The sequence below is a fragment of the Corvus brachyrhynchos genome, unplaced genomic scaffold, assembly GCF_000691975.1.
Source record: "Corvus brachyrhynchos isolate BGI_N302 unplaced genomic scaffold, ASM69197v1 scaffold279, whole genome shotgun sequence".
NCBI classification, from domain to species: Eukaryota; Metazoa; Chordata; class Aves; order Passeriformes; family Corvidae; genus Corvus; species Corvus brachyrhynchos.
This window is the reverse complement of record NW_008246060.1, coordinates 2558269-2571063: the sequence shown is the minus strand read 5'-3', so window position 1 is coordinate 2571063 and position 12795 is coordinate 2558269. Positions and strand designations below refer to the sequence as shown.

At 38.8% G+C, this 12795-nt stretch overlaps 1 protein-coding gene across 1 annotated transcript in view; it reads left to right on the top strand.

The window, feature by feature from the left end:
- The window catches only part of REEP3 (receptor accessory protein 3), a 36272-nt gene extending 23879 nt beyond the window's left edge, over positions 1-12393 (top strand). Inside the window, exons 6-8 of the mRNA XM_017746402.1 lie at positions 4901-5048; positions 7486-7637; positions 8448-12393. Of these exons, the coding sequence (XP_017601891.1) occupies positions 4901-5048; positions 7486-7637; positions 8448-8504 (357 nt within the window). The 3' untranslated portion in view covers positions 8505-12393. The remainder of the gene's footprint in view (positions 1-4900; positions 5049-7485; positions 7638-8447) is intronic.
- Positions 12394-12795: the final 402 nt, after the last annotated feature.

Here is a 12795-nt window from a genome sequence, read left to right as displayed (position 1 = left end):
GAAAGAGTGATTTTCTCCAAGGGTTGTCAAAGGAATAGGGGATTACCATTAAAAGGCTAGTTGGCTCTGTTAGGGAGGTTGGAGCAGCCAGCCAGGTCAGTCTACTGAAGTTTGACATAGATTTAAACCTGCTCCCCTGTAGTTAAATTGAAATATATTTGGCAGCAGTAGTGGCTTATAGTTTACATTCTCATAATGATATTTTTAGCTGCTACTAGTTAGCCCCTGTTCATTTAAAATGTAGTGTTTCAAAACCTGCTAAATAGCTTACATTAGCAAAATAAATTATGTTAAATTAGCATGTCAGAAAACAAATCCTGATTTCAGGAGGCTTAGAGATGAAAGATAGTCTGTACTGAATTTTTATATACTGAAGGAAATTTTTATTAGTAAAAGAATCAGAAACAAGATGCCTCAATAGCTCAGCAGTTTATGGATTTGGGGAAATTATATCCGCAACACTTCAGTTCCACTGATGCATCTCATACTTTGATGCATCAGCTTTTCAGGTCTTCTGAGATGATGGTTACCTGTATGTTTCAATTTCTGCCAACCCATGAATTCTGATTTCTTGAGCTACTAGTGAAAACTGGTGTCTTTATCATCATGAGCAGGGTGGCTGCTAATTAAGCTGTGAAATACTCTGTCCCTCTTTATGAGGTCGCACAAATAGCGTTAATTTGTAAAGTGGTGGTGATAATACGTTTTGAGGGCTGTGTTTTCTGAATGCCTTCTAGTCATCCTGAATCTGCTGCCTTTTTGTTGGTTATTATTCTCCTGGCCTTGCTCAGACTTCCCCTTCTCCCCACTCAGGGCATGGCAGAGGAAGGAGGTATCTCGCAGCCAGCTGTGGCACACAGCCAGTACCACTGTGGGGAGCAATACTGCTTTCATCCTCCTCCCTGCTGGGACTGCCTGGCATGCTGCAGAGGTCATTCACGGGGCAGCAGTCCCTCTGCAGGTTGAGAGGGAACAGAAGTCACTCCCTGTCAGCTTGGATTGGATCAGGGGGAGAACAGCTGAGAATGTGGGTGCTGCACGCTGCAGAGTCCATTGAGAACTTGTCCAAGGAAGGCAGGCAGCTCCAGTCAATGATCCTGGCCACTGAGGGGTGCAAGTCCAATTTAAACAACAGAGTCCCTGAGGCAGACAGTGTGGTGTTTGTTTGCAGCAACTTCCCTGGGTTAAGCATATAGACTATAAAAGTACATGCTCAATAACAGAATAGAAAATGTCATTTCATATATGAGGGTCAGCTGATGAGACTGCATACTAATAGCTTACTAGAGGCTGAGTAGTCTTGAAAGGATATCCTTAAATATGCTATATTTATTTAAAAAAATGATTTAGAAACATATTGCAACTTTAATTGGTCTTTTGCAGGTCACTGCTAATGAATGTGGACTCTGAAAAAGTTTAGTATGTTTTAGGGAATGCTATTGAATAATGAAGCAAAATCATTCTTTAAGACTTGGATTTTGTTTAAGACAACACACAGACTTCACAGCTCATCTCTCTTCAGTGTTTGCTTACACAGAAATTTTAGCGCTGAAGGTCTTGTGTGATTAATTTCTTTTCCCTGGCATTGTAATTGTAAATGTATGTATCTCAATCTTTTGTGCTCTAACTTAGTTACCAGCCTCTGGGCTGGATGCAACCCGATGTATTCCTTCCTTACTGGTAGGAACTGTTGACATAATGGGCCACCAGTGGTGCCTGTGCTACCATCTTCTCCTGAGCAGCATCTTGAGGTGTGTATATCTGGGGAGAGGTGATGGCTGCTGCCATGTCCATGGCATGGGAGTGGAAGCAGGAGATCCCCTTCAGCTCCACCTACAATTTAATTGCTCTGCTTTCAGTTTTTAGGGCAAACATGTTCCTTTCAAGATGTAACTCTCTGACCTTTCAAACAAAATATCAAAGCTCTTAAAGCATTATTATTCTAAATGTGAATGTTACTCTCACATTTCCTGCAGTAGAGGGTATTTAATCTCACATTTCCTGCAGTAGGAAGGAATTTAATATTTTTCAGCCAGACTTTCATCCTGAGCTGATAGTAATCCAGATCCTCACAGAATGCTTTGTTTCAGCAGAAAGCAATTAACTGCTGCTTTTGGGCATGGGGGTGGAAGAATCTTCTTAAGTCTTAAATGCAGTGTGAGTACAGTGATATGCACACCCACACAGAACACCTTGAAATTTGTCCTTCAGTCTATGCAGTGGAGTTGAAGTAGAAATCAATCTTGATTTGGCTAGACTGGATCTTCCTGGGGTGGGATGGAGACTGGGGGCACTGTAGGGAGTACCTGCATAGGATTAGTACCGTGTGTGATGGGGCCTACCCAGCACAGCAGTGGTTGTGCAACCCCCATTCCTACTCTGACTCTCAAGCATGTGTGCTGCATCTTTTAGTTGTGTATATATCCTTTCAAACTTCTCAGTGTTTTCTGTGTGTAACTTGAGTAAAACTTTCCATCTTGGCAAGTAGTTCTGGAATGAAGGGCCCATTGTATAAATCCCTTACGTCCTCCCTGAATGAGGCAGTGCTCCACAGGAGCTCCAGCTCAACCATGCAGTTTGGTTAAGGGCACAATGTTATTTTATGGCACATACTTGACTTTTTTTCCCCTTTGAAAAACAAAATTCTGTATCCAAAAGCTGCCCTGGAAAATAGGGCTGAATGTTTCCAGCTTGGATCTAGTCCTCTATCTACAGTGGAATAAGAAATACAGCCTAGTAATGTGAATTCTTAGTATGTTAGTTGTTATAATCTTAATTGTATTATCCTGTACAATTTCCAAATGTCTTTTTGTAGTATACCACATGATGAATGAGCTCGCTGGGCAACTATTACACAAGTGTGTCTTTCTATACTTCTGCTGCCCAAAACCAGCCTCTGTCACTATTTTAAGCAGACTCTGTTCACACTTGGTGAGTGGAGTTGTGCTGAATTTGTGTGCATTCTGCTGAGAACCAGCTAGGTCCATTTTACACGTTCATCGGTGTTCGGTGTCTGAGACTTGAGTCCTGTTCGACCTCTTCAAGCATTGGACACAGACTAATGAACAGTCTTGTATGTTATAGCAGATACTGTAAGCTGTTACTTGTCAAAAGAAGCAGCTCTTTGTCCAGTTCTCTTCTCCATGTCATAGCAGCTGATAAAGTTCTCAGGCATAGCTGGTTCCTGATGCGCTTTACTTGAAATGCTTTTCTGTTCAAGAAGTGGAGTAGTGGAAGGGCAGGACTTTTCCTGCCTTAGGAGGAATCTTAGGAGACCTGCCTTAAATAAACCATTTTGGGGACCAAATTTGACTTCAGGATTTCTATAATCTTTAATACAGGCACTATACAGTGTCCATAATGCATTTTAACTCAAAGGCAAGGTGTACTTAAATTTTGAGAACTGTGAGTTATCCTACAAGTATGTAGGAAGAGATAGAAAAGTTAAGGCATCTACTTCTCTCAGAAGAAACCTTTTCTTTGTTATTGTTTGGTGACAATGTATGAATGGTGGGGTAAAAATGATAATGGGTTTGTCAAGCTTGAGTAACACACTGTCCACTGCCTTTATTTTATATGCTGTACTAATGACTAGTCATTAGAAAATAAGTATCAGGTTTCAGCCACTTTCCCCCGGCTTTTTGGTACCCATGCAGACTTAAGGAGCTTTAATTCCACTGTCTCTTCACTTTACATGGCTATTTTTAACGTGGAATAATTCAGTGTGCTGGTCTACCACATGCAAACAGTTGTTGTCATGAGAGTGGGAACAAATGGCTGTGGCCAGTGGTGCCAGAACTGCCTTCTGCTGCTGTTGCAGAAAAACGTGTATGGAATTGTACCCAGGTTTCTGCTCCTGCTAGCTAGCATACTGCTCAAATGCAGAATTTTACTTAAAAGCTTCATTTGAAAGAATGAAACAAAATTTTTAACACTTCCTTGAAGCGGAATTCATGCACAGGCTTGTCAACCTTTCCTTGAAATGGTTATTTTTTGCCTTATGCCAGAGAGGGAAGAATTAAATGTTATTTTAACATGACTTTGAGTACTTGTTCTCATGTCTTATTCTTTTAGTTGCCTATGCAATAAATTAATCTTTAATGCTTTAATAATAACATTATCTGGTGTAAGATGGAAGAACTGCTGGATGACCTTTCTTTCCAAAAGGGAAATTTCCATAGGTTCCATATAGAAAAGATGTGTAGACAATTGGAGAAGGAATACTCATGTTCATACGTGACTAACTATTCTCCTGTGTAGCATTAGATTTTGGGTTGGTATTATGTCAGTAAAGCTATACTGGTAAGAGGACCTGCTATCCTGGACTCCAGGCAGGACCTCTTTGGTTTGTGGTTGCAAGTTTCTGTCAACTAGAGTTGCTTTTGTAGTGCTGCCAGTTTCTCAGTTATTTGAGTTAATGTTACAGAGTGCATTTTTAACACTTTTCTCCTTACAGAAATTCACATTTGTGGAGGGTAAAACATAAAACAGCAGAAAACTATCTTCAACCATACTCTTTAAAGTGGGAGTGTTACACTCAGTGTCATGCTACCTTGAACTGCCACGTTTGAAGTGAATGGAACATTTCTGATGTGTGTTTCTTTTAAATACTTGCCCTTACCCAAGAAGCCTTTATTTGCTCAGTTTAAAGGAGTGAAATGCATCATTTGTAATTAAGCTGTAGTTTGTGTAACTTTGTCACCTGGGAGCAATCCACAGTTAAGCTTGGGTAAAAGCAGTATCTAAAGCAAATGTAAAGCAGCTGCATGCGTAAATTGAACATGCGTTCAATGTGCTTTGTTGTGCAGCAAGGAAGCATGGGCTTAAACATCTTAACCTAAGCTGAGCAGCAAAGTTAAACCTCTACCTGGTTTTCAAAGATATTGTTGTTGTATTTCAGAGCCAAGGTGCAATAACTGAGAAACTGAGAAGTTTCAGTATGCATGATTTGACCACTATACAAGGAGATGAGCCTGTTGGACAGAGACCTTATCAGACATTGCCAGAAGCTAAAAAGAAAACCAGAGCCTCTGCAAGTGAATCTTCAGGTATGTATCTATTTTTTTTTTTTTTTTCCCCTAGCTAGAACAATTCACACAAAGCAAAAGTGGAAGAGCAGAGATACACTTACCCCATTTCTAAATGGAAAATGCCTCAAAGAATTCCAGTACACTTAAACAGAGTACATGAGAGCAAAGTAAATTTGGACAGTTAGGAAATCCTTCCTGAATTACTTTCTTCTCACAGCCACTCTGTGTAATCAAACTATACTCATTATTCCTGTCCTTGCCAATTGGCAACAAGAATTTATTACCGAAGTAAAGCTTAATTTGAAGTCAAAAATTGTGTGATTAAGTGGTGTTTCTGTGACAAATGTACAAAAAGTTAAACATGAAAATATATGGAAGCTTGGTAAATAGAAGAGAAAATTACTAGAAATGAATTCACTAGGTCTGTAGTAAGAGATCAAAATGTAAAATTGTATATGGTGATAGGAATAAGAAAGGCATCAAGTTGTCATAATGGACTGATGCCCATCAACACTCAGAAGATGGTGTGTGGTGACCAATATATGATATTGTTCAGAGATATTATTATTTCATTATTATATTACATGTATTGTCATCAACACTTCGCTCTTGAGCTTGTGATGCTTGAAGGAAGGTTTTACTGGAAGTCTGGCAACTGCACCTTTTTAAATGGTGAGGCTGTGATGTAAAGGAGCTGATATTTCCCACAAAAGAAGTAGATCTGGGCTATTTCTTTTCACCTAAGCCTTTCATTCCTTCTCATCCCTCCGTTTTTGGGGAGGGGAAGTGCTTGTGGGGTACAAGGAATTCCATGAATTGTGTCGTAGCCCATGATGTTTCAAGGAATAGATGGCCAGCTGAAGGGCCCTAAGCTGAATTGCACATTTTCCCCAGAAGGTATCCTGTGCAGGGCAGTGTGAACTGGAGCTTCTGGCTGGAGAGAAAGCCAAGAATTCATGAAGAGCTGCACTAGAGATGATGTCACTGCAGCTGTTGTGCTGGGGCTGTTTCTCAGTAAGAGAGCATTACTTATCTATCTGAAATAGCTTGAAAATGCTCTAAATTTAATTCCTAAAAAAATTACTTCATATAAATAATCACCGATTGTGAGATTCAATCTCAAATGTCAAAAAGCTTTCTTACAGCTAGTTGAACTTAATTGTTTCTGCTCCTGGACTCAAATATAGCATATAGCTCTCCTGTTTTCTTTGAATTTTCTTCAACATTAGGAACTTTAAAAAACCCAGAAGTACACATAGATTTAGGAACACTGTGTAGCAATAATCTGTAATGCTTAGCAGGATGTTATTTTTTGTGGTCTGAGCTGGGAGTTCTGTGCAAATTGGTTGAAAAGGCCTAGTTGTAGGACATGGATCATAGGATGATGCTGAGCTGGCAATGTACTTGCTGTGAAAAAGGCAGATAGGATGCTGATGCATCAGGTGTTACAAACAGATAAGGAAGTATTGGTGTCACTACAAACATCCCTAGTCTGAAACTGAGAAACAGATGTGATTGAAATCTTTTGTATTGAAAAAGATGAATTGAAACTGTATTGGAAGCAGAGACGTGTTGCCTCTAAAATGGCAGAAGAGAATGACAGAATGTCTGCCTCAAGTAGCTGTGGAATAGATGATGTGATTCTAATTTCTAGGAAAAAAAATTGAGGAAAAAATTAACTAAGCCTAAATAAAATATTGGCTTAAGATGAAATATACACAGGTCATTAATAAAGTTTGGTTTGGAGTCTAAAAGGTGTTCCTGAGTGTTACAGCCTGTAGGTTCTGGGGTAAAAGGAGAGTTTGGCAGAGGAAGGAACAAGGAACCAGACTGGATTTGGGAGCTTTGTGATAGGTCTGTGATGGGGATTCGGAGCTGCTGGACCCCAAGGAGCTTTTTGGAAGGTGTTTTTAAGCAGTTTGTGCCCTCTAGTGAGAGTCTTGGGTAATAATCTTGGTCCTGGTTTTGCAGGATGTTAACAACCCTTAACAGTACTTCGGTGTGTTACCTGTCTGAAAGGAGCTTTGGTGTTAAATATGCAGGAGAGGGATGAGAGTATGATGAAAGATCCTATGAATCAGAGTCATGGAATGGTTTGGATTGGAAGGGACCTTTAAAGGTTTATCTAAGTGTGACCTCCCTCTCATGTGGATTGTATCCAAAAATCTTAAGTACTTCTGGAGATGACCACTGAGGTTTTTGCAGTTCGGTGTAAAGCAGAAAATGGCAGCATGCTTGTGGTTTCAGTTTTGACAACTGAAGAATCACTGTATTACATACCTGTGGAACCAAGTGGTAGGATTAGAAGTACCAAATTCCTGCCAGAGTAGATGTTTCTGTTTTGAAATGAGTGCATAATTTAAAAGGATGAATCACGTGTGTTAAAGATGAAAATCATGGCTTTCTTAGAAGCATAGAAATTACAGCTACTTCTTTTTATAATTTTTATTTAAAGGTTACAAAACTCCACTGGAAAAAAATCCTGGAGATGACAAAACAGATGAAGAGATGGAGGGGACACATTCAGAGGATGAAATGTTTGCTCAGAGAGGTCTTCGAAGAACTCAGAGTATGAAATCTGTGAAAACTATCAAAGGCCGTAAAGAGGCAAGTATAATCCTGGTTAATTGAGTTTGTTTTTTCAGTGTACACTGGCATTTTTCATAATGCAGAAGTTTATTTTTATTTTTAATCTTGGAGGAGTTGTCAACAATAACTGGGTTTTGTGGAATGCTAAATGGGGAAGGAAGTATATGAAAACAATATCTAAGTTTGTCGCTTTTGTAGGTTGGAGTGTTTAGGGGAAATACATGAATGAAAGGAACTAAGCAAGGAACAGGGAGAAGGGGATGAAATAGACTCTGTGCTTGTAATGCTAATGCTGGCACCACCAAGCCCAAATTTCAGGAACTGCTCACCTTGAAAGGGATATTGATAGCAATAGTATCTGCATGTTGTGCACACTTAAACGTCTGCTGTTTAAAAAATAAAGAATATTCAGAATTTTTTTGTTCCCACAGGCATATGGCCTGACTCTGTAATATACAAAGAGAAGATCCTAGCTGGGGTTCAATGCACTGTGTATGTGTGTGCATCACAAAATTTAAAGATACTTCAGGATAAATCTCTGTGGTGTCTCATAAAAGTTTTTGGCTCATTCCAGGAAAACAGATGATACCTACTCCTCTTGCCCAGTTCTGTTGAAACTTTATCTTATTGAGTCATAGGTAGATTCTCTTAGTGAAACTGGGGTGTCTAAAACACACTGAAAGACATTTGCTAAATAGGATTAGTGGGGAGGTGTTGTGGTTTGTCTAAAAGTCTGTCCATCAGCTGAGGTTCAACCCACTACAGGAGGTGAATCATATTTTTGCTTGGTGTGACTCAACTCTGTTCTAACTTTATTTTTCCCCTCAGATACGGTATGGATCACTGAAATACAGAGTAAAGAAGAGACCTGTTGTATACTTCTAAGTGTACTGCACAATGCCTGCAAGAGAAACTGCTGTACTACAATAACTTGAATTCAAGTGTTAAAGATCTGTGTACAATTCCTAGAATGAGTCTGTATGAATAGATATGGTAGGACTTGGTTTTGTGAGCCTAAGTGATCAGATAAAGTATTACTCTGTTTTTCTATAATTGCTTATTGTTTAGATTTAAATCTGGATAAGTTACAGCATAAATTTCATCACTCCTTAAATGGGAGTTAAATGAGTAACAGGAAACACTCTTTTGCCAGAGGTATTGAACAGACTGAAATAATTTCAACTCCAATTGAATTAGCAGAAGCTGTAAGTATCTAGAGCTTGTGAAAATGGAACCATAGTGTCCCCAAGTTTACATGGAAAAATAGATTTACTTGAAATATTTTTCTGAACTACAATTCCTGAAAAAGGCCTTTGTGTAATTTTTAAATGTACAGTTTAAAGGACAGTGGATGATGGTGGGAAAGAAAAAGGAAAGATGAGGTAGGTAGGATATATCCTTAATGTCATCATCTTGCATCATATTGCCAAGCTTAACAAATTTATGTAATACTAATAGGTGCAAACTGGGGGTACATAGAGCACTTTATGCAAAACTGTATAGTTTTGCACACTTAATGATTTACAACTGCACATGTCATTTTAGTGACTTGATAGGTTAGAGTTACATTTTGAATGCCAGCAATTCTTGTATTTCATGATCTTTTTAAAATTTATCTTGACTGCTTATAAGTACACTTAGGATGCTGTAGATATTTGCTACTAACAATACTATCAGGTGCCTTTCTACGTATTATAGAGCTGTGTGGGTTTTGTCTCTGTGTGTGTGTGCGTGTGTGTTTTTTGGGGGGTTTTTAGCGTTTTTTGTTTGTGAGGTTGTTTCATGGTGTTTGTGTCTGTCTTCCTCCATCTAAAGAGATGTAACATGATTTAAGTCAGATTTTGGTTAAAATTGTGGTAAGTAAAACCTGTAGCAATTCCAGTGATAGGCCTCAGGGATCTGATCAGCCTATGAGCTGTGTGTTAAAGTCATGCTGCCATAAAGGCATGTTGGATAGGTTAGTCAGGTCCTGGTTTGGTTTTGCTCTACATTGCTTAAAGAACGAATCTATGTGTATATATATGTACTTTAGAACATGTATGAGTGTATATTGCATATCATATGCGGATTCTAAAATGGTCTGCGTAGTACTTTCTTTTATTGCTGAAGTTATTACTAAAATATTTGCATATAAATAGCTTCTTCTCAAAGTCTAGTTCATGTAGTCAGTCATTTTATAACCTAGAGTCCCATGGCATATCTGCACAGAGATTAATTTTGAAATGTTTTTCAAGGCAGTGGCTTGTCAAAGTTACTTTTTTAGGTCACCTTTGGTACTATTTTCTGCAGTTCTGAGAATTAGGCTGATTATATTTCTACTGTGGATTCAGGAAGAAGCCACCCACTTTTTGCAGATAGTATTTTATTATTCATCTTTGGGACAGACTGTGTTACTTCCCTTGAAGAGAAAATGGCATCTGTTTCCTCTTATCCTTGGATCTCTGACTTCAGTCCTTAGACCTTCCCCCAGGTATTGAAAGTCATCTGCAAGTTTACTGCAGATTTTAAATGTGTTCCTGAGGCTTGGGCCTGCTGCATTTCTTTTTCTGTTACAGCACTGGTAGGCACTCGATGGTCTGCTGGCATAGACTGGCATTCAGAGCAGTCTTCTGCACACTCAGGCCAGGGTTTGAATTCTGTGGGTATGAGTGCAGCTGGTCTGTGTTGGTGTTGTTCCTCCCTGGCTGTGGGAGGTGTCTGCAAGGCCTTGGCAAAGCTGTGCTCAAATGCAACAGCACTTTCAGCACCTCTGAGGAACCTCAGTGCTTTAGTGAGAAGTCCCAGCAGGCCATGTGTGATTAAAAGGCTAAAGCTTGTAATCCTTTACTCAGAAAGACGGTTGGATACCGGAAGACAGGAAGGCTGCTCTCTCCCAAATGAGTACAGTGGGAAAATCCTGTCCCCTAACCTAAACTGCACCTTGTTATCCAGCTTTTCTAAGGAGCTGTGGGCAGGGAGTGATCACAAAGGCAGCCTCCCTGGGGATGTGGGACTGCTGCCCCAGGAATGTTTGTGCTTCTCATCTGTTTCCCTGAGGCTTGTCTGTGTGTTAAGGTATGGAAGACACTAGGGAACGCAAAGCTCTCTTCTATTTGCATCTCACCCTGCTCTGAATAGCAGACTAACCTGGGCTTGGGATGGAATCTCTAACTCTTTACTGTCCAGTTTAACACTCACTGACACATTTTGCTGTAACTAATCGTGCTTGTTTTACCAGCAAGCACGGCAAAAAAATGATCCTCTTGCTCCAAACAGAATCCTGCATGAAGGAGTAGGGTAAGCCCTTTTCTCAGGATTATAGTTCCTGTTACGGGTTCATGTAGATCCTGTTGTGGGGGTTGTGTTTTTAACACATTTCCAAGGCTAGAGATCATTGAAGTATTTTAGGCTCTACCACACTCCTGTCAGGAAGTTGCTCTATGTGTCTCTATGTACCTGAGGCTGTAACTTCTGGCAGACTTCACTTGCTAACTCAGTAGTGATAAAGGCTAAATAAATCTTCCTCTTTCTGGACCTTGCATGGAATTAAGAAAGCTGGCAGTATTATTCATATTCACTACTGTTTGCATATAAATGTACTTTTCTCTCAGATAACTGACATGATCAAACCTTCAATGTTTTCCTAGCTGTTTTCTTCAGTCTAATAGACAACTATAAAAATATTTTGTTGCCAGCTTGATTTTGCTCTTTGAATTCATCCTCAAACTGATTCACTGGATTATCTTTGGTTTTTTTCTTCTTACTGTTCATTGTTAGCTGATGCTTGTCAGGGCACAATGGCATGATTAGCTTTCATCCCAGTGATACGTAGTTCTCTCTCCTTGTTACATTTAGCTTAGTTTGGTTTTGAAACACTACAATCTTTTAAACTTTGGCTACCGGGAATTTTCAAACTTCTCTTGCCTTAGCAACTGCAGAAGTCATCTGTCTAGCTCTTGCCAGGAAACTTCTTGAAAAAAATGTTAAAAATCAATGTTTAACATTCTTTTTGGGTTTGGAATGTAAAATGTAGTTTATGTCAAATTATCTCATCTTCTGAACAAAGTGTTTCCTGAGAATTGACTGACTGCCACCAACAGGACTGCTAATGTAGTTAAACAGGGACTTGGGGGTTAAAAGTGCTTTAAAAGAGAATATGTGTTTCTGTTTAAATCATATCAAGGTTTCAAGACTTTCCAAAATATATATGAACTGACTAAGATTTCTCAGCAAGAGCCTACTGTGCTTGTTAAAATACCCAATTTGAGATGAGGATTAAATTGATGGCCTCAGCTGCAAATAAGCTTAGGCTGGACTTTGATTACAATGTAATTGCCAATATTGCTAATTCCTTTGGTATGTGAAAGTAACCTCATAATATCCATTTTGCAAACTGTAATGAATATTAAAATAGAAGATAACTTGGTAAAACAGAATGGTGGAGAAAATGCTGGACACATTTAATTGCTGTTCCTGACAAAAATGTGTTTTATTTTTGGTGTTGATTTTATTAATGGGAAGTTGGTATTTTTAACTATTTTTTCTACAAAAATGTATGTGCAAAGGCAATACTTTAACATTTTTCAAGAACTTGTATTTTTAAATGCTACAAACCAGAGAATACACATTTGGACTGAAGGTAGTAGCTTTAAAAAAAATGTAATATAAGCTTTAATTTTTATATTGTAATAATAACTTGCTGTCAACTTGTTTACATATTTGTAGGATGGAAAGCTTCATTATGCATTGACTTATCTTGATGCTATCTTTAATAAATGCTGCTTTGAGCAGAATGCAGTGGGTATTTTATTATCTGAATTACTATTAACAAACTAGTCACTATGTAATCTGTATTGTTATTTATTATAATGGTTCAAGCATGAAAGCAACCTTTCTGAACTTCAGAGAGTTTTAAGTGTCTCTCCAAAGTTTGACTAAACTAAACTGCCCTTGAGGTTCTGCCGTGAACCTGAATCTGAAGCTGATTTAGGCTGAAATGAAATGTACCCTGCTAAAGGCAATTTGAAAATGCTGTAGTGTCACCTGTCTTGATTAGGTATTTGGTTCAGAGTAAATTAAAATTGAGATGTTTAGTGTCCCAAAAGAGTATAACTTCCTGGGGAACTGCTGGACAGCAAACTGATTTTGTTTTGTGTTCCCTAGTCAGAGTTTTTCTGGTAATCCAGAGGGGCAATGC